General features: G+C 46.7%; 1 protein-coding gene across 4 annotated transcripts in view; it reads right to left on the bottom strand.

The window, feature by feature from the left end:
• The window catches only part of RSU1 (Ras suppressor protein 1), a 413,060-nt gene that overhangs the window by 206,497 nt on the left and 183,048 nt on the right, over positions 1-23,515 (bottom strand). Inside the window, exon 9 of one of the 4 annotated variants that reach the window (XM_021064829.1) lies at positions 13,381-13,398. The exons of the other annotated variants lie outside the window; for them this stretch is intronic. Within the exon in view, the coding sequence (XP_020920488.1) occupies position 13,398 (1 nt within the window). The 3' untranslated portion in view covers positions 13,381-13,397. Of the gene's footprint in view, positions 1-13,380; positions 13,399-23,515 lie in introns of those variants that run through there. 4 annotated transcript variants of the gene reach the window in all.

The following is a 23,515-nucleotide window of genomic DNA, read 5'->3' as shown; positions in this document are numbered from 1 at the left end:
AGGGCCAGGGTCAGAGATCTGAACATAGTAAGCTGCTGGCTTTGACGATGGTGGATGGGGCTACCAGTCAAGGAAGGTGTGCAGACTCGAGACACAAGAATGGCAAGGTGGTGAAGTCTGGTCACTCCCAGAGCCTCCGGGAGGATAAAACCTGCCCAACACCCTGATTTCAGACTTTTGTTTTTATAAATTTTTTTCCCCTTCTTTTATGGCCACACCCAAGGCATATGAAAATTCCCAGGCTAAGTGTCAAATCGGAGCTGCAGCTGCTGGCTTAAACCACAGCCACAGCAATACCGGATCCGAGGCACATCTGCGAGCTACCCTGAAGCCTGTGGCAACGCTGGATCCTTAACCCAGAGTGAGGCCAGGGATCGAACGTGCATCATCACAAAGACAATGCCGGCACTTAACCTGCTGAGCCACCGTGGGAACTCCAAGACTGCAGACTTCTGACCCTCAGGACTGTAAGATAATATATTTTAGTTTTAGCCACTAAAATCATGGTACCCTGTTAACAGCAGCAACAGGGAACCAATACAGAAAGCGACCCTATCTGGGGCTATCAGTGAGGATTGTGCTTCATTTAAGCAGGAAAAAAAATATATACATATCTGGGGTAGGAACGCACTGAAAAGAAGGAAAAGTTGAAAACTCCGTTCAGAAAGGGCACAGAAGGAGGGTCCCCGAGGAAAACAGGGTGCTGTTTCTACTAGAAGAAGAGATCGGCGGGTCAGCTGTCTCCCATCTGCTACGGGGAGTCAGGAAGGTCCTGGTTCCCCTCCGTCTCTGAAGCTAACAGTCGGGGCCCAAGTTTTCAAGGTGCCCAGGATTTAATTTCTAGAGGGGATGAAGTGACAGGACAGATGGGCCTGTACCTTCAAAAGAAGTTTTATTACATGCGGTTCCCAAGAGGAGCCACACCGTGCAGGGCCACGTGGGGCAGCACCAGGGGTGGTTAGGAGGCAGGTGGAACACAGGAGAGAGCAAAGCCCAACCCCTGATGCTGGTTTCCAAGGAAGGCAAGGATTAGGCAGGGTAGACCAATTCGAATGTTTTGAAAAGTGAATAATGTGACCCAAATTTCAGGGCCCAGGGCTAACGGGGTGAGCTCTAGCTGTGCAGTACCTGGATCTGGGTTAGAGGAAATACGGGTGTGGTACATGTGAGTGAGACAGAAGAAGTGGTTAGGGTAGGGGCTGGGGTGCGGGGGCTGGGTTTGAGTGATTTGCTCCTCTGGGAATGAGCTAGCTGGGGAGGGGCAGTCTCCCCAGACAGCAAGACAACACCCGCCCCCCAAGATGTCAAAGCATCATAAGACACAGAAAGTGAAAAACAGGATTAATATAGCCTACAACCTTCAGGATGAATTTCTGCCCCCTGCCCGCCCTATATCATGATGGACCTTCCACCTCCTCTACCCTGGAAGATGACAACTGCCCCTCAGACCCCAGCGCAAGGTGCTTCTTGGACGAGCACATCCCCTCCATCCTCCCTCCCCCAGTGCTCTGCTCAGGTGGTACCCATCCCGCCCTACAGGAGCCCAGGCACCCTGCAGAGTGGATTCTGGAGAAGAGTCCTGGGGCTTCACTCACCTTTGCATTCCTGCACCCTGTTGGCCCCCAAGGGATGTGTGACATTGAGCAAGTGACTAACTTGCCCCAGTCTGATGTCCTCCTCTGCAAAATGGGGAAAACTGCTACCCTGCAGGGTTGGGGGGTGGGGGAGATTAAATCAGACACGGAAAGGGCAGGCACAGAGCAGAGCGGGGGTTCCAGAAAGGCAGCTGCCGCCTTGAACCTCTCAGGAAGCTCTGAGATTCAGGCCAAGCTGATTGGTCCCTCCCGCTTCTCAGATGCTACCCCCGTGTCTGAGCACAGCCAGCAATGTGGCTTTGCTGTCATGAGCCTATGGGGCAGATGCCTTCTTGGGGAGGTTTCTGGTGGGTGCTGAAATCTGGCCATGCCATCTTGAGAGCATGGATGAGGAAGCCTGGGTCATGGCCACCGATGGGGCCATCAGTGGGTGAAGTGCTCAACTCAGCAAGTGGAGGGCACCTGTGGCACAGGGTCTCAGAAAAATCTTCTCTGTCCTGAAATCTGAGGTTTCTAGAGGAGAACTGGGAGGTGTTCAAGGAAGGGGAGAAACCAGCAAAGAACAGAAAGTAGCAGGAAAGCATCAATGATGCTCAGGAGTCTGAAGAGCAGGCTTCTGATACTGAAAAAAATCCTCAAAGGCAAGAGGTCCACTGGCATCTGTGTTTGGAGAGAGGTACTGGGCAGTGTCACTCAGCTCACAAGGGCTCTCGTCCTGGTCCCCAGGGAAGTGGGCCCTGCCCTGATCAGCCATCTGCAGGAGCCTAGCCCAGCTCTGGAGGAATCATCATGAAATGATTCTGTGGGAATTCTGTGAATCATGGTGCAGTGGAAACAAATCTGACTAGCATTCATGAGGACACAGGTTCGATCCCTGGCCTCGCTCAGTGGGTTAAGGATCCCAAGTTACCTCGAGCTGTGGTGTAGATCAAAGACTTGGCTTGGATCCTGCATTGCTGTGGTGTAGGCAGGGGGCTACGGCTCTGATTTGACCCCTAGCCTGGGAATTTCCATATGCTGCAGGTATAGCCCTAAAAAGACAAGAAAAAAAAAAAAAAAAAAAAAGATGGCACAGCAAATGATTCCAGCCCATCAGAATCAGAACAGATTTTGCAACAAGTATTGTACTGAGTAATATGACACGCATGCTTTTCTATTATTGGTAGGTACATTTATTTAACATAGCCAACTTCATCTGGGGTAAAAAAAATCCATTTGAGTCTTATGGTTTCCGTTGGATGCAAAGGTTTCCTGCAGACCCTCATACCCCATTGAGACGGCAGCAGTGAAGACCACTGGGACCCCGTCTTTGCTTCTCGAAAAAAATCTCCTCTCTTGGCTGCAGTGCACAGTCCTAGTTCTTACTCTTCCTCCAAAAAAAGTCCTTGTGGGTTTTTTTTTTTTTTTTTTTTTTTTCCTTTGGCTGCCACACAGCAGAGGAGTTCCCGGACCAGGGATCCGATCCAAACCGCAGTTGCAACCTTCACCACAGCTGCAGCAATGCTGGATCCTTAACCCGCTGTGCCGGGTCAGGGAATGAACATCCTGGCAGTGCAGAGATGCCATCGATCCGTTGCACCACAGCACTAACTCCTATGATGCTTATTCTTATTTCTATCATCTTATGATTTTCTTCATTCTCCTTTTCTCTGATCCTAAAAACAGGTTCCTATCACACAGCCACTGGATTATTATAACAGATCCTGTCTCAGTTTCCTTGATGCCAAGCCCTCACTGTCTCCAACGTTCCTATACACGAATGACAGAATGCTCTCTGCTTGGTCTATTCGCCTTCCACCACCCACTGGATCAAGTACCCAGCCTGGCGTGCGGCAGAGAGCGGCCACAGGGCACACTGCAGAATGCCTAAGTGACCCAACATCCTCTCTCTCCTCCCTGACAGACAGAGCCAGTAAGGCTGGTGGAGGGAGGCCACGTGGTGTGCAGGGAAGCTGGGCTGAGTGTAAGCCTGGCCACCCACTAGCTAAGTAACCTCAGAGCCCTAAGTCTTTCCAGAACGTCGGTTACCTTCACTGGAAAATGGGACCATCTGTACACTGTCTACCTTGCAGCTGATCTGCAACATCTCTAACAGGCTACATCCAGCCAAGGCCTGGGATTTGCCTTTCCTGCCAGCCAGGATTCCTTCCAGTCTCAGTTTTTCCCTCCTCTGGGTTACCAGTGCCTGGAATGCCTGCCTCCAACCTTTCGGCAACTCAGATCGCATCCCCATTTTTAGGCTTTTCACAGCTGTCTCTGCCCCATGTCTGCCTTCACAAAATACTTTGGGGTCCATCAGGATTGCATCACAAAGCCTTTGCTAATACAAAAAGAGTGATTTCTGCTCGTGGCTGTTATTTCCAAGTGCCACGACAGCACCTTGATAAGGACACGCTGGAAAGACAGCTACCATTCCATCAGCCTTCACTGTCACTACCACCCAAGGAGGTAGGGACTTTTATTATCTTTACTTTTCAAATATACAAGGGTTTTTTTTTTTTTTTTTTTTTTTTGGCTGTACCCGCACCACAGCAGTGAAAATGCAAGATCCTTAACCTGCTGAGCCACCAGAGAATGTCTAGTTTTCTCTTCCTTCCTTCTTTCCTTTCTAGGGCTGCACCTGCAGCATATGGACGTTCCCAGGCTACGCCACGGCCACAGCAATGCCAGATCCAAGCCACATCTGCAACCTACACGACAGCTTGTGGCCACGCTGGATCCTTGACCTTCTGTGCAGGGTCGGGATTTGAACCCGCATCCTCATGGACACTAGTCAGGTTCTTAACCTGCTGAGCCACAATGGGAACTCCCTGTCTTCACCTTTCAAGGAAGGAAACTGAGGCTTAGCCAAAGGCCCAGATCAAACCCAGGCAATCACTCCAAGTTCAGACTCTTGAGGCACTAAGTTATCTTGCCTGCCATCTTCAGCGATTCTGGAAGCCTAGCATTTTCGTGAGGGCGGGGGCTGCAGATTTCCCTTCTTTTGTCTTCTACGCACTCAAGGCAGGGCAGGGAGCACATTGTGTGCTACGTAAATATTATGTTTCAGAATGCCAGGTATATGAGAGGTCCAATATGCTGTTTCTAAGTCATTTGCTCATGTCATATGTCTCCCTCCTGCTGTTTTGGGTGTTTCCATGGAAAGTCCTTATAGAGACCAAGAAAAGAACCAATTGGAAGCATCTAAGTATATGGCCAGTGACAATACTGGAGAGAAATGATTTTGTCTCTAATCTGTAATCTTATGGTGGGATGCTAAATTTACCATCTCCACAAATAAATCTGTGGACAAAGTGTGAAGCCTAGATTATTAATAAGCATGTGCAATATCTTTATTTATCCTATCTAACAACTCTCAGGGGCTGGTGACAGAACCTTAGCACATAAAGTGCTGAGTCTTAAAGAACAAAAAATTTTCGCCGTTACCATATTCCCCTGAGAAGTCTCATTAATTCAAAAGGCAATGATTTTTTTTGAGATCAAATCTCCAAGAGATAGTTCCATGAAAGGCACCAACACCAGGGTGTGTCTTTTACATCTGCCTCCCTTAAAACCCTCACTGTTCTCAGTCCCCAACACACAGTGTACTTAATAAAAAAAAAAAAAAATCAATGTACATGTGCAAATAGCATCCATACTAAGAGCCAAAAGGAATCTGTAGCTGGCTTGGAACAGATAATAAGTTTTGTATTTATCTTACAAAAATAAAAGTAAAATCCAAGGCAGATTTTCAAATACCCCGTGCATTCTACACTCGCTATCTGCCCCACTGGAGGGGAGAAATGAGGATTCTGGCGGAGCAAAACTAACAATCTTGAGCACAAAAGATGCTCATTAAACTTCATCATCCTGTCTACTCTAATGATGCTTTTACTTAATAAAAATTCCCCAAGCAGTTGCAAGGATATTAGGCAAGGTCTTTGGTTATGTATCAGAGGTCTGAGCTGTCACCAGCAAGCAGGCACTTCAGGGGGTAGGTTCCCAGGGGACGGAGCAAATACAGCTTTCACAGGATACATGCAGAGAAAAATCAATACGGCAACTTGCCTCCCTGCTTAAGCATTTAAGAGAAGAGGTAATCCTTTTAAATTAAACCACAAAGTGCTAAATGTTGCAATTTCTAAAATAAACTAAAAAGCAAAGCAAACAAGGCAAAGGGCAGTGGTAAGTTTCCTAAACAAGCTACTACATGGGGTGCCGGAGACTATTTTTTATGAAAAGAATGATCTGGGGACATAACACTTGGAGAGTGAAGGAGAGACATCCAACCGTATGTGTGTCCCTGGGTTCATAATACACACACAGACACACAAACCTATTTATCAAAGGAAGGAAGTGAGAAATTATTTCTACAGGTGCCCTTAACCCCTTCAAAATGGATTCTTGAGACGTCACTACTATTAAAATTCACTAACCCGAATCTGGCTCTCAAAAGTTGAACAGTCATTATCTTGGAGATCCCTTAACAAGGACAGCTAGATGTTAATACTATAGAAGCAGAAGTTATTGCTTTTGTCTAGATCATACAACCCACTTTCAAGTTCATGTCCTGCCAATACAGACGTGGCTGGAGAGATGGGAGCATCAAGGCAAGAGTGAGGCGCTACCTAAAAACTTGAATTTATCTGGGAGAGAATGGGTATGTGTATCTGTATGACTGGGTCACTTTGTGGCACAGCAGAAATGATCGCAATCTTGTAAATTAACTCTACTTCAATAAAACTTGAAAAGGGGGGGGGTAAGCCTGCCCTAATACATGTTAAATGATAATATCCATACAAAACGAACCAAAGCATAAACATGGAATCTTATCCCCAATAACACCAGCACAGCTCAGACCAGTTAAGACTTGACTGGGAGTCAAGCAAGGGCATTAACAAGGCTGGAGAGAGAGCAGGTCCATCAAGAGAGTGATGGTGTCAGGAGTTCCCGTCATGGCACAGTGGAAACGAATCTGACGAGGAACCATGAGGTTGTGGGTTCAAGCCCTGGCCTCACTCAGTGGGTTAAGGATCCGGCGTTGCCATGAGCTGTGGTGTAGGTTGCAGACTCGGCTCAGCTCTCACGTTGCTGTGGCTGTGGCATAGCCTGGCAGCTACAGCTCTAATTAGACCCCTAGCCTGGGAACTTCCACATGCCGCAGGCGCAGCCCTAAAAAGACAAAAAAAAAGAGAGAGAGAGAGTGATGGTGTGGGTCAGCAATTCAAACAGTGGGTAGATGCTGGCAGTGGGCATCTAAGCACCTCCGGAAAAAGGCTGGGAATTCTGTGGATGCCCTGGCAGGGCTGTGGCTCCAAGTGGAAGCAGAGAAAACAAACATGGTGCCACCCCAATCTTCCGGAGGCTAAGCTGAGCCTGCCTGGTCCAGCTTGCGGCCAGCTCGCTCCCCTCTTCTGCCACTGCCCTCCACGTTCTTCATCTCCAGCACATGGGCAAACGCATCAGGCTCCTGCCCAAGAGGTGTTGCACTTGCTTGCTATTCACTCGGTCTGGAATGGTCTCCTCCAGGTCTGAGACAGGCCCTCTCACCATCCCCATGTTGCAGGTGAGGGAATGGACACGGAGATTGAAGCATCTTTGATGTGAATGGCTGAGTTGTCCCAGCTCTGGTGCCCAAACAACTCAGTCTCGAACCTCTCCCTCCCTTTACTCTGGGTGCAGAGACTGGTTGGTATGGGAGCCCATGGTCAACCTGTGCCAAACAGAGGAAGACCTAGGACCTTGGCTTCCACTGTAGGGAAGAAAGGTCCTTCCCTTCCCTTTCTGTTTGAGTTGAATTAGAAGTCCATATCTGCTGGTGGCCATAGTGACATTTGTGGAGAGAGCCTGCCTGGAAGGAAAGAAAGCAGGAGACAAAGCAGAACTGGAAGATGGAGAGGAATGGGATCCAACGGAACTGAACCCTATATCATGCCATGCCTGAAGTCCACTGCACTGCTGCACTATTAGTAATAGAAAGTAATCCAAATAATTGCCATGCTTTTTAGCTTTGTTTCTTGCAATTCAAGAATCCGAGTGACACATCACTCTTGTCTACTTCAAACCAGAGTTCCTTAGAGAGGTCTCCATGGCCCGCATCGCCCCTCTTTAACCACATTCATTCCCTTCACACCAACTGTTACCACAGCATTATTTTGTTTATTTGATGACTTATTTCCCACCTCCCTTAGCAGGAACCTCGCCTGCCTTCTCAAGCATCCTCTGTGACTGGTACGCCATGGGCGCACAGTGAGCGTTTGTTGAGTGAATGAATGAAAGCATACATCACTGCACTTCCTAAGATGTACAAAAAGTAGCCAACTACGTGGGTGTCTTTCCAGCTGGGTCATTAGTGTCTCTGAAGCTGGGACTGTCTTAATCCTTTTGCTTCTCCAGTAGTCCATTTACGGGTAGACTGAAAGAATGTCTTCATCAAGGAATATTTCCTAACGTCCTCAACTCCACAGTCATCAAGGGCGACCACAGCCATGATTCCCACAGAGAGCTGTCCACTGAAAAGAATACGTGCTGAGCTGGCCAAGGCAAGTCTTCTAGTCTTTAGGGGCAGTTATCTTCTGTTATAAAATTCTGGTGCCTACATAAGTGTCTTAAGTTTTTCCCAGTTTCTGTAGGGCTTCTGAGGCTGAAACGCTCAGGATAAGACAGGAGGAAGCAGTAAATGCACCACGGTGCTGTTTTGTGAAGCTGTTTGGGAGTCTAGCCCATTGTTCTCTGGTGGAAATTTTCACTCTCTCTGGGTGTTTTGGGGGGTGTTTTGGTCACCCTGCAGCATATGGAAGTTCCTGGGCCAGGGATCAGATCCGAGCCACAGTTGCAACCTTCACTGCAGCTGCAGCCACGCTGGATTCTTAACCCACTATGAAAGGCCAGGGATGGAACTTGCATCCCAGGTTCCAGAGATGCCGCTGATCCCACTGAACCACAGTGGGAACTCTGGAAGTTCTCTTTCCAAGTACGATGACCAGGGGTTTCCATTAAGTTCTTTTATGGTAGAGCGGATTTTTACCGAATAGTGACCATCATTTGATATTAGTGAGAACTAGCTGAATCTAGGAATAGTATATAAGAGAGAATGAAGCTCAACTGGACATTATAAAAACACTAAGGTTTCCTCCCTTCCATTTGAACAAATTACAAATCAGAAGGAATGTTTACTACCATGGGCAGGTAGTAGCTTTTCCAGTCACACGTGGTTCCCTCACGAACAGCTCAGCGTTCATGACCTCTTAAGTTACAAAGCCAGGGGTCTTGACAGCCAAACTCAGGTAGCACTGGCCACACATGCACATTTCCACATTTTCTGCCCTAACTCATCTAAGCCTTAAGCAATAGCTCATGGATAGAAGATGCCGTGGAGGTGTGCACATCTGTCCTGTGGCTCTGGAGACAAATGATGGTACAAATACGAAGCCCATGTCACAGAACCAGTTACTGCCATGTCTAAAGACAGAAGCGTCTACCTTTTCTTTCTTTTGTTTTGCAGATAAGGCATAAGGCATACATGGAAGTATTATTATTCTCCCCCTCCTCTCCCTCGTTGTGGCTATTAATTTGGACTCTCTGCTCCTATGGTTGCCCCTCCATCTCAGTTTCTCTCGGCACAGGTAATTGGATGATTTGACCATGGCAGGTAACTCATGGCCAGGTCAGTGGGAAGCTAGACATCTCTTTATGTTTTTTTTTTGTTGTTGTTGTTGTTGTTTTTATTTTACTGAAGTATAGTCTACTTGCAATGTGTTAATTTCTGCTGTACGGCCAAGTGAATCAGTTACACATAGACACGCATCCATTCCCACACAGGGTATCACAGAATACTGGGTAGAGTGCCCTGTGCTCTACAGCAGGTTTCCGCTGACCATCCAACCATAATGAACAGCGTGCGTATGCCAACCCCAAAGCCCCGATCCGTCTCTCCCCATCTCCCCTCCACTTTGGTAACCATGAGGTTGTTTTCTATGTCTGTGAGTTTGTTTCTGTTTTGTAAATAAGTTCTTTTGGTCATTTTTTAAAAAGATTTCACACATAAGCAATATCATATGATATTTAGACATCTCTTTAAATTTAAGTACTAGCCTTACGGGTTCTAGAGTGCATGGCAGATAATATCCAATTAGGATTCAGAAGGCTTTGGAATTCATCCACTGACTGGATTACCTCTGTTTCCCAAGACAGAAAATGGGACATGGGGATGTAAACGGGGGAGTACCCATCTAGCATGCAGCCTGCCCCCCCACCTCACCTTGTACACTGGATGTTCAATCAGGATGCACCCAGAACTTTTTTTTAGTGCCGCACCTGCAGCACATGGATGTTCCTGGTCCAGGGGTTGAATCGGAACTGCAGCAGTGACCCACGCCACAACCACAGCAAGGCCAGATCCGAGATGCACCTGCAACCCATGCCACAACTCATGAAAATGACAGATCCTTAACCCACTGAGCGAGGCCAGGGACTGAACCCGCATCCTCATGGATACTGGTTGGGTTCTTAACCTGCGGAGCCACAACAGGAACTCTCCAAACCTACTCAGATCTAGCCTTCTGGGCAAGGACTTCAACCTGGGCGGAGCTCAGCATCTGAACAGCACTTGCCCATTTTATATATGAAACCTATAGAGTACTTTGCTTATATTAAGTCACTGACCCTCGAGCAAAATCACGTTAAAGGAAACCTCAAATCTCTAAGCTTCCTCCTATGTTTATGTTAGATGATGGTTTGAGACCTGAGACCATGTTATCTGCCTCTCCTTCCAGTCCACGGACTTTAGAAAGTTATATTCCACTTACACAGCAAAGAGATTACCAAAAAATCACCTTAGGCATCAAAATCTACAGGTGGACATCCCCACACAGCGCTTTGGCCATGAGGGTCTCCCCAGGTGGACATCAGAAAGCAGCAACTACAGGTAAATTCGAGTCACCACCTCTTGCCGTGTCCCCAGCAAAGCTGAATTCTCTCATGGGAGCTGGGCTCTCTCCGAAGTGCCAAAGCCATGATCCCCGGAACATGGTGCATCAAGGTGATTTGTGCTTTCTCTCTATTCCTGATCCCGATATTTCAACCCTTGGCCAGGAGTAAAGAGAGGCTGGAGACAAGGGAGGAGCCAGACTTCTGGGACCAAGATATAAAGTACTACCTGGGAATAAGCCCAGCAACTATCAAGAGCATAATGAAGAAAAACATCCAGGAGAGCTCGAGAGCAGAAGAGCCTCTGCATCCCAACCTTCCTTTAGTTTCACTTTCATGTCTCTGAGTTTTGTGTAAAAAACATACTCCAAAAAGGAAAGAAGTCTTTAAAAAAAAAAAAAATACTGCTAGCCCTGATAGAGTCAGCAGATTTAATATAAAAGATCCAATGTCTCCAAGTTTTAATCAGATGCTTAAGCGTCTCGGAGACATGCAGGGTCTTCAAGTACAAAAAGGTTCAATATTAAAGTGTCTGTGGTTTACGCTTGATGCTAAAAACGATCTATTGGAGGACCCGGTGCGTGAGCCATCAGTCTGGGTTGGGGAGGGGGATCCCAGGAATGCAAGGAGAGGCTATGCCTCCCCCTCGGGGCACCAGCTTTAGTTGTCTGAGGCCCCCAACAGGTCTCTAGACTTGGCACAATTGTGGCCGTGGGTGGAGAGCGAAGAGCTGGAACGTGTCACAACAGACCTTTTCCTCCAAGAATCGCGAGTGTTCCATCTAGGAATCTCACCCACCAAACACTCCTGGAAGGTGCTAGCTCTAAACACAGACGCTGGAAGTGAGGCGGAAATGGAGCATGAGGTGGGGATGCCAGAGGCCCCGAGTTTCTGTGGAATCCCCGCCTGGGGCTGCTCTTTCGTCCCAGTTTCCAGTACAGCGGACCCCCGTCTTGCTGCGCTTCGAAGAAATTGCCTCTCTTACGCATGGAAGGTCTGTGGCCACCGTGCATGGAGCCAGTGGCTCAGTGCCGTTTTTTCACCAGCATAATTTTTAAATGAGGGAATGTACCTTTTTCTTAAAGACATCATACTCTTGCGCACTTTCTAATGAAAACATAACTTTTATATACACCGGAAACCAAACACTTCGTGGGGCTCATTTTATTGCAATATTCGTTTTACCGCAGGGTCTGGAACCAAGCCGAGGTTGGCCGGCACATCAAATAGCTGTAGTCATGATCTGGCCCCATGGTGACACTGGGATGCAAGATCACAAAGTGGTGACACTGGGGTGAAAAATCACAAAGGAAATGCCCGCACAATGGTTATTTCAAATATTAACAAACCACGTTCTGTAACGGATAATGCGCACTTGCTGATGTTCTCATGGAAAAAATACTTCCCAGTGAATAGTTAATGAATCAGGAAGATTTCTGCCCAACGTATTTTCCCCCAGAACAGTAAGATAAGACCCTCTTCCGGAGTTCCCATCGTGGCGCAGTGGTTAACGAATCCGACTAGGAACCATGAGGTTGAGGGTTCGGTCCCTGCCCTTGCTCAGTGGGTTAAGGATCCGGCGTTGCCATGAGCTGTGGTGTAGGTTGCAGACGCGGCTCGGATCCAGCGTTGCTGTGGCTCTGGCATAGGCTGGCAGCTACAGACAGCTCTGATTCAACCCCTAGCCTGGGAACCTCCATGTGCCATGGGAGCGGCCCAAAGAAATAGCAAAAAGACAAAAAAAAAAAAAAAGACCCTCTTCATCAGTCTACCGAATACCTATGAGTTAATTTTGTCCTTTCATAAATATTTCAGGAAGCTATTTTTAAAGTCTTATTTTAAAACACATATTAGTGCTCCAATTTGTGGAGACCTATTCTGTATTTTCATGTATCCCCAGAACCGTTTTGTCCAACATAGGAGAGCCAGAGAGGGAACTAAATTTTTGAGGAGCCTCGTTAAAAAAGTACAAAGAAATAGATGCAATCAGTGTTGGTCATACATGTAACTTAACCCCATACATCTAAAATCTGATCATTTCACCATGTCATCAATATAACTCTGATTAATGATCTATTTTAGCCTTAATCCAAAGATAAATGACTTAGTAAGTGTATCACATAAATTTAATGACTTGGGGAGGGTACTGAGTGTTTTTGAAACCTGATGAGGATGTGAAAATGTTCATTACACATCCCAACCAGACATGCTCTAGTTCAAGAGCTCAAGTGTCACACATTATTGTTGGTTACCAGGCTGCACAAGATGGACAGAGAATGTCTGAAACTGGTAAAATTGAGCCATCTTCCTGTGCTGAGGGGAAAGGCATTTTTAAAGCTGATGGACCCTTTCTTGGCACTTGTTAATTTTTTCTTTTCTTTTTGGCTGCACCCATGGCATGCGGAAGTCCCCAAGCCAGGGACTGAACCCATGCCACGGCAGAGACCCGGGCCGCTGCAGTGACCCAACCCAGATACTTAACCTGGTGCGCCACAAGGGAGCTCTTGACTTTTGATGCTTTAGAAAAAGGAAGCATGGTTTTGAAAGGTATATGAAATTATATAAATACACTTTTTCTTTTTTTTCTTTTTTGGCACCTTGCAGCATATGGAGTTTCCAGGCCAGGGATCAGATCTGAGCGGCAGTTTCAACCTACTCCACAGCTGCAGCAACACCAGATCCTTTAGCCCACTGAGCTGGGCTGGGGATCGAACTTGCATCCTGACACTGCAGAGACGCTGCCATTCTAGTTGCATCACCATGGGAATTCCTATACATATAAAATATTTTTTAAAAAGCAATCCAACTTACCGAGAATGTCTTCCAACATGTTTAACTGCTTGTAGACGTTCGGAGTAAGAGCCTGGTGAGGTGTTCAAGCCAAAGCATAGAATTCCTGAAGCCCACAAACAATTCTTGGTTGGAGAAAAGTAGAGCTAATCCTTCTTTCCCCAGAGCAAGAAAACATAAGAACAGCTTTAAGAGCCCGTGAAGCTGAGCTGGCAGCTGGCCAGAGGGCACTGCCAGGCCCTCCTTAGGAGGGGCTCAAGGGGGCGCAGATGCTGTGTGTGCATGAGTTTTGCCATTTCCCAGGCAAGCCAGACTTCCTCACCCAGCTATGCTCCTTGTACATATACACGTATTATTTTTTCAAAAATTATTGGAGTACAGTTGACTTCCAAAGTTGCATTAATTTCTCATGTACAGCAAAGTCAATCGTACATACACATATATCCATTCCTTTTCAGATTCTTTTCCCACGTAGGTTACTACATAGCACTGAGGTAATGCCCCCGTGCTGTATGGCAGGTCCCTGTCACCCATCTATTCTATTCTAGTGTGAATATATTAATCCCAGCCTCCTAATTTATCCCCCCACCCCCGCATTTCCCCTCTGATAAACATAAGCTTGCTTTTGAAATCTTTGAGTCTGTTTCTGTTTTGTTGGGTTCTATTTTCTATTAGATTCCATGTCTTAGTGATCTCATGTCCTATTTGTCTTTCTCTGACTTACTTCACTTAGTAGGATCATTTCTAGGTCCATTTACATTGCTGCAAATGACAGTTCATCCTGCTCCATCCCCCCAAAGTCCATCGCTAACCTGTGGACCGGGGGGTCCGGGGGTGGGCTGCACAGAGATCTATGGACGCTCACTGCAGTCCTCCACCAGGGGGGGCAGCAAATCAGGCTTTTATAAAGGAGAGCGCGGTGTGCTTAAAAGACAGAGGGGACGCTTGTTAAACCTGCTGCTACAGCAGGGCTAACGGCATCATTACCTTCTCGATTCTTTGTCGAGGCACTTTTTCCAAAAGCTCAGGAAACCGAAAACTAAAGAACGAGTAGGATCCAAAGGCGTGTCTACTCCTGCGATCCCACAAAGGGTGTCATGATCCTTTTGATGGCTGGTGACTTGTTCCCAGATATCATTGCTTCTTTCTCTGCAATGACATGGCCCCTCACCTGCTACCCCTCTGGGTCCCCTTGCTTAGCTTGTGTCTCTCATGTCACTGAGGGCTGCCACTTTTGCCTCTTGGCTTTTATTGACAATGAGCCTCTGTTACGGGAGACACTTTACAGAGTTGACTTTGAAAGTGCCCACAAGGAGCAAAGCTGGTACCACCCTTGGGTACCAGCTGAACCTGAGGGTTCTGACAGACTTCTTGGCCATGCAGCCTGGGCTGCCCTAAGCCTCAGTTTTTTCAATCTGTAAAATGGGAATTATAACTTGACCAACACTGACCACAACTGTGAGCAGTGGATAAGGAAGTCATGTAAAAAGCCTATCACTGGGTCTGGCCACACATTAAACATGAATGTTTTTTTTTATTATTATTACGACTACTGTTAAGAGAGGTCAGGTCATTTTTGCAAGATTGCTTAACAAATGGGAAAGTAAAGATTTAAGCTTGATCTGTCCAGTTTCAAAAATCCAGCCTGCTTTGAGAGAGAGACAGAGAGGGAGAGAGAGAAGCAGGGGGTTGGGGAGAGAATCTCTCTACACTCAGTAGAAGTTAAAATGTCTGGCCAACTGTCAGACCCAGTTCTGAGGTTCGTCTATAGTAACTGGCAGCTGGGTAACCTTGGAGAACTTACTTAACCTCTCTGAGCATGCTTTACATCTAGAAAAGGAGATGAATAATAACAATGGTACCTATTTCATAGGGTTGTTAGGAGGATCAAATAACATACAGTGTTAGCAGGTCCCAAACACAAGCTTAATCAGCAAGGGTTTTTTTTTTTGCACACAATGAGCTTTGAAATGGGCATGTCCGCTGTGAACTCGGTTTAAGCCACAAAATGTCTTATGGTCGCGTGTCCCAAGTTGTGCACAAAACACAGATTCTTTCCAAAGAGGTATTTTCTTAAACATTATAATATGTACGCCTGGAAAAAAACAGCGAGTGGCAGAGAACATCAAGTGGGGGCCTTGGATATAAAACTACCAACAAGTCTAGTCACTTTCTAAGCCTGGTCTTCATCGAATATCACCCATAACCACGTTCGTCAGTGACAGAGAGGAGCATGGAGGGGCCTCATTGGGGAAGAGAGCTGTTACTTTTGCTCTGTCCAGGGTCCTGAACGGGCGGTTCCCCAGCACCAATCGGAATAATGCAGAAGGGTAGTGAGCACACCTTCCACCCTCCCATTCACAGGCTAAGCTGTTCTGGAATCTATTCCGAGGGGAACGGCATTACGTAAGACCCAATAATCTTTATGGTAACTCTGCAGTGAGAGTGTCATTTGTTGTAATGAACACTGATCATAAGTTAAGCCCCGAGCTACTCTTTCCGTTATTTTTCATTATACTGTTCCTTGCTCTGTTATATTTCAGGAGTACTGGGGGAATTCATCCAACTATGTTTGCTAGTCAGCTCTTTATGACTCAGATTAGATTCTGCTACGATGCAACGGAGCAATTTGCAAACACACTGACTCTTAAGGAAATGCATCAGACGCTGGTTACATGTTCTTTGCCAGGGCCAACAGGCAAACCCCTCCTTCCTCCTGGTTATGTGTCCCCTTGATTTGCCAGTTTTCTATTTATCTTCCATTCGATCCACAGCATTGTTCTAAGGGCCCGAATCTGAGAGTGTATTAACAGCGTTGTTTCTGGATATTTTTCAGCGAAGACTCTGTTCAATTCGACGACCAGAATAATGTTTCCAAAATCATCACTGTCTCTCACACAGCTCTCTCTCACAAACACCACTCTGCTTACATTACAATCAACTCCCCTTCCAGCTTCTTTAAAGGGCACTGACTCCAAAAGGCACAGTAGCAAGGGGAAGCTGGAAGTTTTCCAATTTTTAAAAACCCACTATGCAAAATTCATTGTGCATGTTCTATACTAATTTTGAGAGAGGAATTTCCATAGGCCTCTGTTCTGTGTGCTCCTAGAATTGCTTCTAAGTAAGCTGTGCATCCTTAAGAGAGGGCACAGGACAGCCTGATCTCAGAGGCCATCACCAGCACAAAGGCTCAGAGACCCCGGGGGGTAGCCTCTGGTCGGGAACACTTCCAGGCTTTACCACTCTGAGTACCAGGCTTCTGGGCATCCTCATCTGATACCAAGTATTGTTACTTTTCCTTAGACCATCAGCTTCGATCTTGTCTGCCATCGTGTCAGAGAATCATTTAGAATTAAGGATAAAAAAATGGCACGTGCAAACATCAAAGATCTGGGTTGGTCACTCCAAGTATCTTTTTAAGGGCACACTTGGCTGAGAATACCCCCCCCCTTTTCAGGGAACTTTAGTTCAAGGAACTGCAATGTACTCAGACACACAGGCGTGACCCAACGATGCCATCTTTCCCGCTACTATGCTTTCCCTCTGATACACATCAGAGGAGAGCCGAGAAGAAGTTCTGTTTTTCTTTTTGGGCCCCGCACCCATGGCATATGGAAGGCTAGGGACTGAACTGGAGCTATAGCTGCCACCCAACACCACAGCCACAGCAATGCTGGATCCCTGAACCACTGAGAGAGGCCAGGGATTGAATCCACATCCTCACAGATACTAACTGGGTTCTTAACCCACTGAGCCACAGTGGAAACTCCCGAGGAAAGAAATTCTTATTCAAATGGCTACAGCTATTTAAAAACAACAGTAATAAAGACATGAAAACAGTGGATATGGTCAAAGTACTTCATTCTTCCGTTATTCATTTTTTATCCCTCTACAATGGATTTCACTCCAAAAATTTTATATTTACATAAATGGGATTTATTGTCTATATTATAGCTCCTTTTTCTGCAATAATATTTGCATTTCTGTTTCTATACCTATCAATACATAGAATAACACAACATCTATACATCCACCTACTTAAAACTTTTAAGTTTTAGGTAACCTTGAATTAAATTCACACACAGATTTGCTGTGAAACTTTATTAAAGATTACACTATGCCTTCAAAAAAATAAAAATAACAGTAAAAAAAATTTTTTCTCCAGACACAACAGTGTTTCTGGTGAGTGCTGACGAATACTGATGGATATAAAGCACTTACGTATCTCAAACAAACATGAAACAATCCCAACCAGGTCGTATTCCTTGGGCATTTTTTTAATTGTGGGTAGAGAGGTGGGCACAGACTCAGGTCAGAAAAAAAGAGCTCAAAATATGGGTAAGGAGGGTGATTCCTTTAAAGTTGGGAAGAGCCAGGAGTTTCCGTCGTGGCTTGGCAGTTAACGAACCCGACTAGTATTCATGAGGTTGCAGGTTCGATCCCTGGCCTTGCCCAGTGGGTTAAGGATCTGGGGTTGCCGTGAGCTGTGGTGAAGGTTGCAGATGCGACTTGGGTCCCTCATTGCTGTGGCTGTGGCATAGGCTGGCAGCTGTAACTCTGATTCGACCCCTAGCCTGGGAACCTCCATATGGTGCAGATGCGGCCCTAAAAAAAAAAAAAAAAAAAAAAAGAATGATCTAGACATTCTCCTGGCAAAAAGCATCTACTTGGCTTAGGTAACAGGGCCCACCATGGTTCCTCGTCACAGTCGTGTCAACTTGGTCCCTGTCAAAAGTCTCCTGGTCAAAAGTAGATGGTGGGCCCTCCACTATCAGGAATGACATCTGTCTCTAAGAGTGAACCCATCTCGGCATGCGAGTGCCTTGCCTTTTCTTTGGGGCGATATGGCTTCACCTCATCCCAGAGGCATTGGTATTTATAAAACAAAAAAATCCCCCCCAAACAGAGGGAGGTGCCCCACTGCCCTGCCCGCCTGCTTCCATCAGCACCTATTATTTCAGTGGGGAGCCCCCAGGAAGTATCTGTGCGTTTCCTTCAACAAGAGATGTCAGGCCAGGCTTCTGCCCAAAGAGAAAGCGCATCAACTCTGAACGACTGCCGACCCCAGACATACGGGCTTAACACTTGCACTTGTGCAGAAGAGGGACAGTTCTTAGAACTGCAGAGAAAAAAAGGAATTCTGGCAGTAACCCAAACTATATCTTCCTTCATTTTTTAATTTCTAAATTCCATTTTTAAAAACCCCACAGAAACAGATTACAACCCTTTTAGAAATTCAGAAAAGGGTTGAAAAGAAAACTGCCAGAAGCTTCCTACTTAAACATAACTTCTACTAGTATTTGGGTCAATTTCTTTCCCATTTTCACCCCAAGAGTTGTTTTAACAGCAGTAACCGTAGTTTATAATTTGATAATCAGGTTTATAATTTTAATCAAAAGTTACGGGAGTTCCTATGGTGGCGCAGTGGTAATGAACCCGACTAGAATCCATGAGGACGCAGGTCCTGGGCCACGTCTAGAGACATCTTTTTGTCACACCTGGGGATGTGCTACTGGCACCTCGTGGTTAGAGACCAGGATACTGCCACACACCCTACAAGGAGTACGGCAGTCTCCAACCAAGAGTCAGCTGGCCCAAAAAGTATCAAGCGTGCTGAGGTTGAAAAATCATGGTGTAAACCAACACACACCAAAAATTAAAACTGAGGCCCTTCCTGAATATAAGAGGCAGGGAGACGTGGGTCTGTTCTCCTCACCCCCCACCCCAACCCCCTGTGATAAACATCTTCCCCAAAGCTGTTCTGTGAAATGATGATAGGTACAGATGCAAACCTCAAATTTTCATGACTATGTGCATATTTTTCTTCATGCCCAATGGTGCCAATTTCATTGTTTAGAATACTGGACAGTCTCTTTTAAAAAATAAATGTTAAGAATGTGAACTGATTTCAAGGAAAATATGAAAACACTTAGATGCTTTGAGGATTATGGCCAAATCACTCTGCCAGAGAAGAGTGTGTCTGTATTCATTTTGGCTTTTATATAGATATGAAAATCACATGCTTTTATGAAGCCACTGAACAGATTCACTTCAAGGCTGAGGATGACATTAGGTTAGCAAAATTCCCCAAGTTACAAAATGAAGACTAAAGCACAGCTCCGCTCATTCCAAGGTGTCTTTTTCTCAGAAAGAACCATGCTTGCACTAATACTCAGGGATTTCAGAACCATGGCATTTCAGAGATGGGAACTGATCAGGCCTTTAAAGCAGGAGATAGGGCTTTAGAAAACGCTCAGTGAAAAAGTGTCTTAGTTGGGAAAAAACGGTCTAGATTTATTGAAAACAGCTGATTATAAATTAAGGCTAGAGGAGTTCCCGCTGTGGGGCAGTGGGTTAAGGATCTGGTATTGCTGCAGCTGTGGCATGTGACCAAAAATGAAAAAAGAAAAAAAAATTAAGGCTAGAGAGGGTTTACATATAAACACACAGGTGCAACACGAAGAAAAATTAGCACCCAATTAGAATAGATGTTTAGCAAGCTCCCCTCATGGCTCAGGGGTAACAAACCCAACTAGCATCCATGAGGATCTGGGTTCGATCCCTGGCCTCACTCAGTGGGTTAAGGAGCTGTCATTGCTGTGAGCTGTGGTGTAGGTTGAAGATTCAGCTTGGATCCTGTGTTGCTGTGGCTGTGGTGTAGGCTGGCAGCTGTATCTCTGATTCGACCCCTAGCCTGGGAACTTTCCATATGCTGAGGGTGTGGCCCTAAAAAGAAAAAGAAAAAAAAAAAAAGATGAGTAGATGTATAGAGACACAGGTCAATGGCAGAGTTTTAAGGAGTGAAAAGCACACCAAACAGCCCCTGAGCGTGAGTGTACATCTAAGAGAATAAGCCTTCATGAATGACCACAACTTACTTAGGCTCAAACGTAAGGATTCCCGACCCAGAGCTCTCCTGGGATGATGTGAAGGAAATACTAACTACTCTAGAAGGTTCAGGAAGAAGCATGGCCAGCTGCCGATTTCTGGACTCAGGACCCCGCGAGCATGAGAAGATCCACAGCACTCTTTCAGGTGAATTAACACAACTGTCTATCTTCAGACACAACTCAGCCATCTGATTCTCTGGCTGTGAAATTACGAAGAGAACTGCCAATTAGACCACGATTTGAGTCCTGGATTTAAAAAAAAAAAAAAAAAAAAAAAACTGCAAAAAGGAACACTCTCTCAGGCAAAGTCAAAAGAAAGTACAGTAGAACTTAATCTTCACATAATCCATCTTCAATTGCTAGGGATTCAAGGAACCAGAATTGAGTGGATATTAACACATCAAGGTTGAGACTCGGAACTTGCAAGTGTGGACAGGGATTCTGAGGTGCTTCATACTAGGTGCTGCATCCTCAGCATAAGCTGATGAAGGAGCTGGGTGGTCACGCCAGGAACACAGAGCTCGCTGAGTTTCTGCTTCAGCCACTAACCAGGGCCCTGCAGGAGGCAACGCTTAAGTGTGCAGGGAGGTGTGAGCTGATCCAACAGGATCCCTTGGGCACCAGCTGGGAAGAGAAAGTGGGCAGGCACTGGAGAGCTGGGTGATCATGCCAGCTCCATACCCCTTTCTTCCCTTTTCATCCAACTCAGGGGCATGCCCTCTGCTCATCACCCACTGGAAACCTGGTCCCTCCTCTTCAGAACCCAGCTGTTGTCATTCTGATTTCTGCCCACAATCATCCTTCGTTCCTCAGAACTCCACCTTTCTAGCCTGCTGGGTGGTCCTCAGCCTTCTGTCCACTCTGCCATGGGGGGGTGGGGGGCAGTTACCATACTTCCCATCACCCACACTGGCCGGCTCCTGCGACCCTGGCAGAGGGAGGGCCCCCTGGGTCATTTCCGAAAGCCTCTTCCCATTGCAGAGCTGTGCTCCCTTACGCCACCAATGCTGCCCAGAGCCTGCCTCTACTTCACTGTCCTGAAATCCTGGCTTCCTGGGGTGGAGTGCACACCTCGATAAGGTACAGATCCATCCTGAAGCCCAAGACAGCATCTTATAAATCTCTGTCCGCAGAGCCTGGACCCACACGCACAAAGTATGCTTCCTACCTAATTGCTCCTGGGCTGATTGATTAGAAGAGGCTGAGGCTGACTCCCGTCCCGGGGTTCCTAAGAAGAAATATACTGGGAAGCTGAAGGATACAGCTGGCTTCCTAATTAATATTAGTCACTTCTCAGTTCTTAATTAAGAACTCTAAAATAAAGACCCACCTTTCCACCATGCCAAGGAGCTATCACATTCATTAGTATTTAAGAGCTGTAACCACGGCTTCATTTTTATGCTCTTTTCTCAGCCCTGCCAGATGGGAACATGAACTGCAGAGTCTTTGTTAGTATAATAAACAAAGGCACATGCAGAAACTTGTGGGGGGGGGGGGATCCAGGCAAAATCAGTTGGCTCTTCCCCTTTGGTACCAGTTTGCACAGAAGCCGAAGGTAAGCCTTCTCAGTTCTGCTTCAAGATGAAGTGGAAGAGACAGGAGGGAGGGGGCAGGCTCTCTCTCACTTTGTCACCACTTACGGAGGGCTTCTGTCTAGCGGCTCTCAGGATGTCCTGAGATGCAACAGTCAAGGCTTGTCTGTCTGCGCCTCGTGGAGTCACGGGATGGGTGGACCCTTTCAACTGGAAGAGATTTTGCCAGAGAAGAGGACCGTTCTCTTGAAGATGGTCACACAGTCCTTGGGGGCAGCGGAGTGGTATTCCTGCGAGAGCAGAGCCCCCTGGCGTCCTGATGGGGAAGCACATGGTGTTTTCCAGCTCCGGGTATGAGCACCAGTGATGAACTGGTGAGTATTCCTTCCTCAGGGCCCTGAAACGGGCACCACTAGGTGACCCACATCCACACGGTGGGAAAACAGTGTCCACCGTACACTCCAAAGTGTCCTCCGGTGGCCAAGAAATTCCTGGGTTACCTCACTTCTCAGGTAATGAGAAAGTGGAATGAAATCAGAAAGAGGTGGGAGAAACGGTGTCATGGGTGACACGAACCCTCCTCCTCAGGGCCCCGTCCGGCCCGCCTTTGAAAGTCAATATGGGTAAGAGCCTGACCAGGATCCATGAGGATGTGGGTTCGATCCCTGGCCTCGCTCAGTGGGATGCGGATCTGGCATTGCAGCAAGCTGTGGCATAGGCTGCAGACATGGCTCACCTCCTACACTGCTGTGGCTGTGGTGTAGGCCTGCAGCTGCAGCTTGGATTTGATCACTAGCTCAGGAACTTCCTTATGCCATGGGTGCAGCCCTAAAAAGAAAAAGAAAGGGAGGGAGGGAGGGAGGAAATCAGACAGTCAACATGAATGTGAGACCCAGTTTTGCTCCTCAGACTCGAGCTTCTTAATTTGTGACAAGGGAATGAAAACAACCACACTGCAGGGCTGTTGTAAACATGTGATAACGCCTGCAAAGCATCTGGACACTGGAGCTGGCAAGCAGTGGGTCTTCAAGACACTTCCCTAAACTCCTTTTCACATTCATCAGAGAAAGGACCCATGAACCCCACATGGACTCTCACACGGCAACGCTGGCCTGTCTCCACGTGCTGGGGAATACGGTGCAGTGGCTTAAAGGCAGGTTTCTGGAGTCAGGCAGCACAGTCTAAATCTCAGCTCCTCTGCTTTCTGGTCACGTGCCTTTAGGGAAAACTGCGGAAGCTTCAAGGTGGCACATGTGGTAAGATGGGGATGAATCCACAGCCCCCTTGCCTCGTGGGGTGACGTGACGGTGGATTTTCTAGAGATCTGTGAGGGTGTTTGTGGTTGACCTCATGATTAGGGGGCTCTAATGGCATTCATTGGATGAAAATTGGGGAAGCCACGTGCCTTGCTAAGAAGTGAGACAGACCTGCAATATTAAGCGTGGTCTCTCAACGTGGCTTCTTGGCGTCCACAGGGCACTTGTGGAGGTGGAACCCCTTTATGCACAAACATCAAGTATTTTCTGGTCAGTAGTGATGTGTCCATAGCAGTGCCATCCTGGTGCAAATCGAGGTGGGAATGTATTTTGTTGCCTGTTTTGAAGCTTTACCAAGCATAGTTCACCATCTCGGAAAAATCATGTCACCGACGTGAAACTATTTACAGTATTTGAGTAGCTGGTGTGTCATATCTCTGTGGGTCTACAGTGAGAGCTGTCAAGTTCACAGAAAGAACATGCACACACAGATGCCAGCCTCTGACTACCATTTCCTCTTGCCCATGTACCCAGGAGCAGGCTGT

This window comes from Sus scrofa, chromosome 10, assembly GCF_000003025.6.
Source record: "Sus scrofa isolate TJ Tabasco breed Duroc chromosome 10, Sscrofa11.1, whole genome shotgun sequence".
Lineage (NCBI taxonomy): Eukaryota > Metazoa > Chordata > Mammalia > Artiodactyla > Suidae > Sus > Sus scrofa.
Note: the sequence above shows the minus strand (reverse complement) of the source record. Positions and strands in the feature narration are given on the sequence as shown.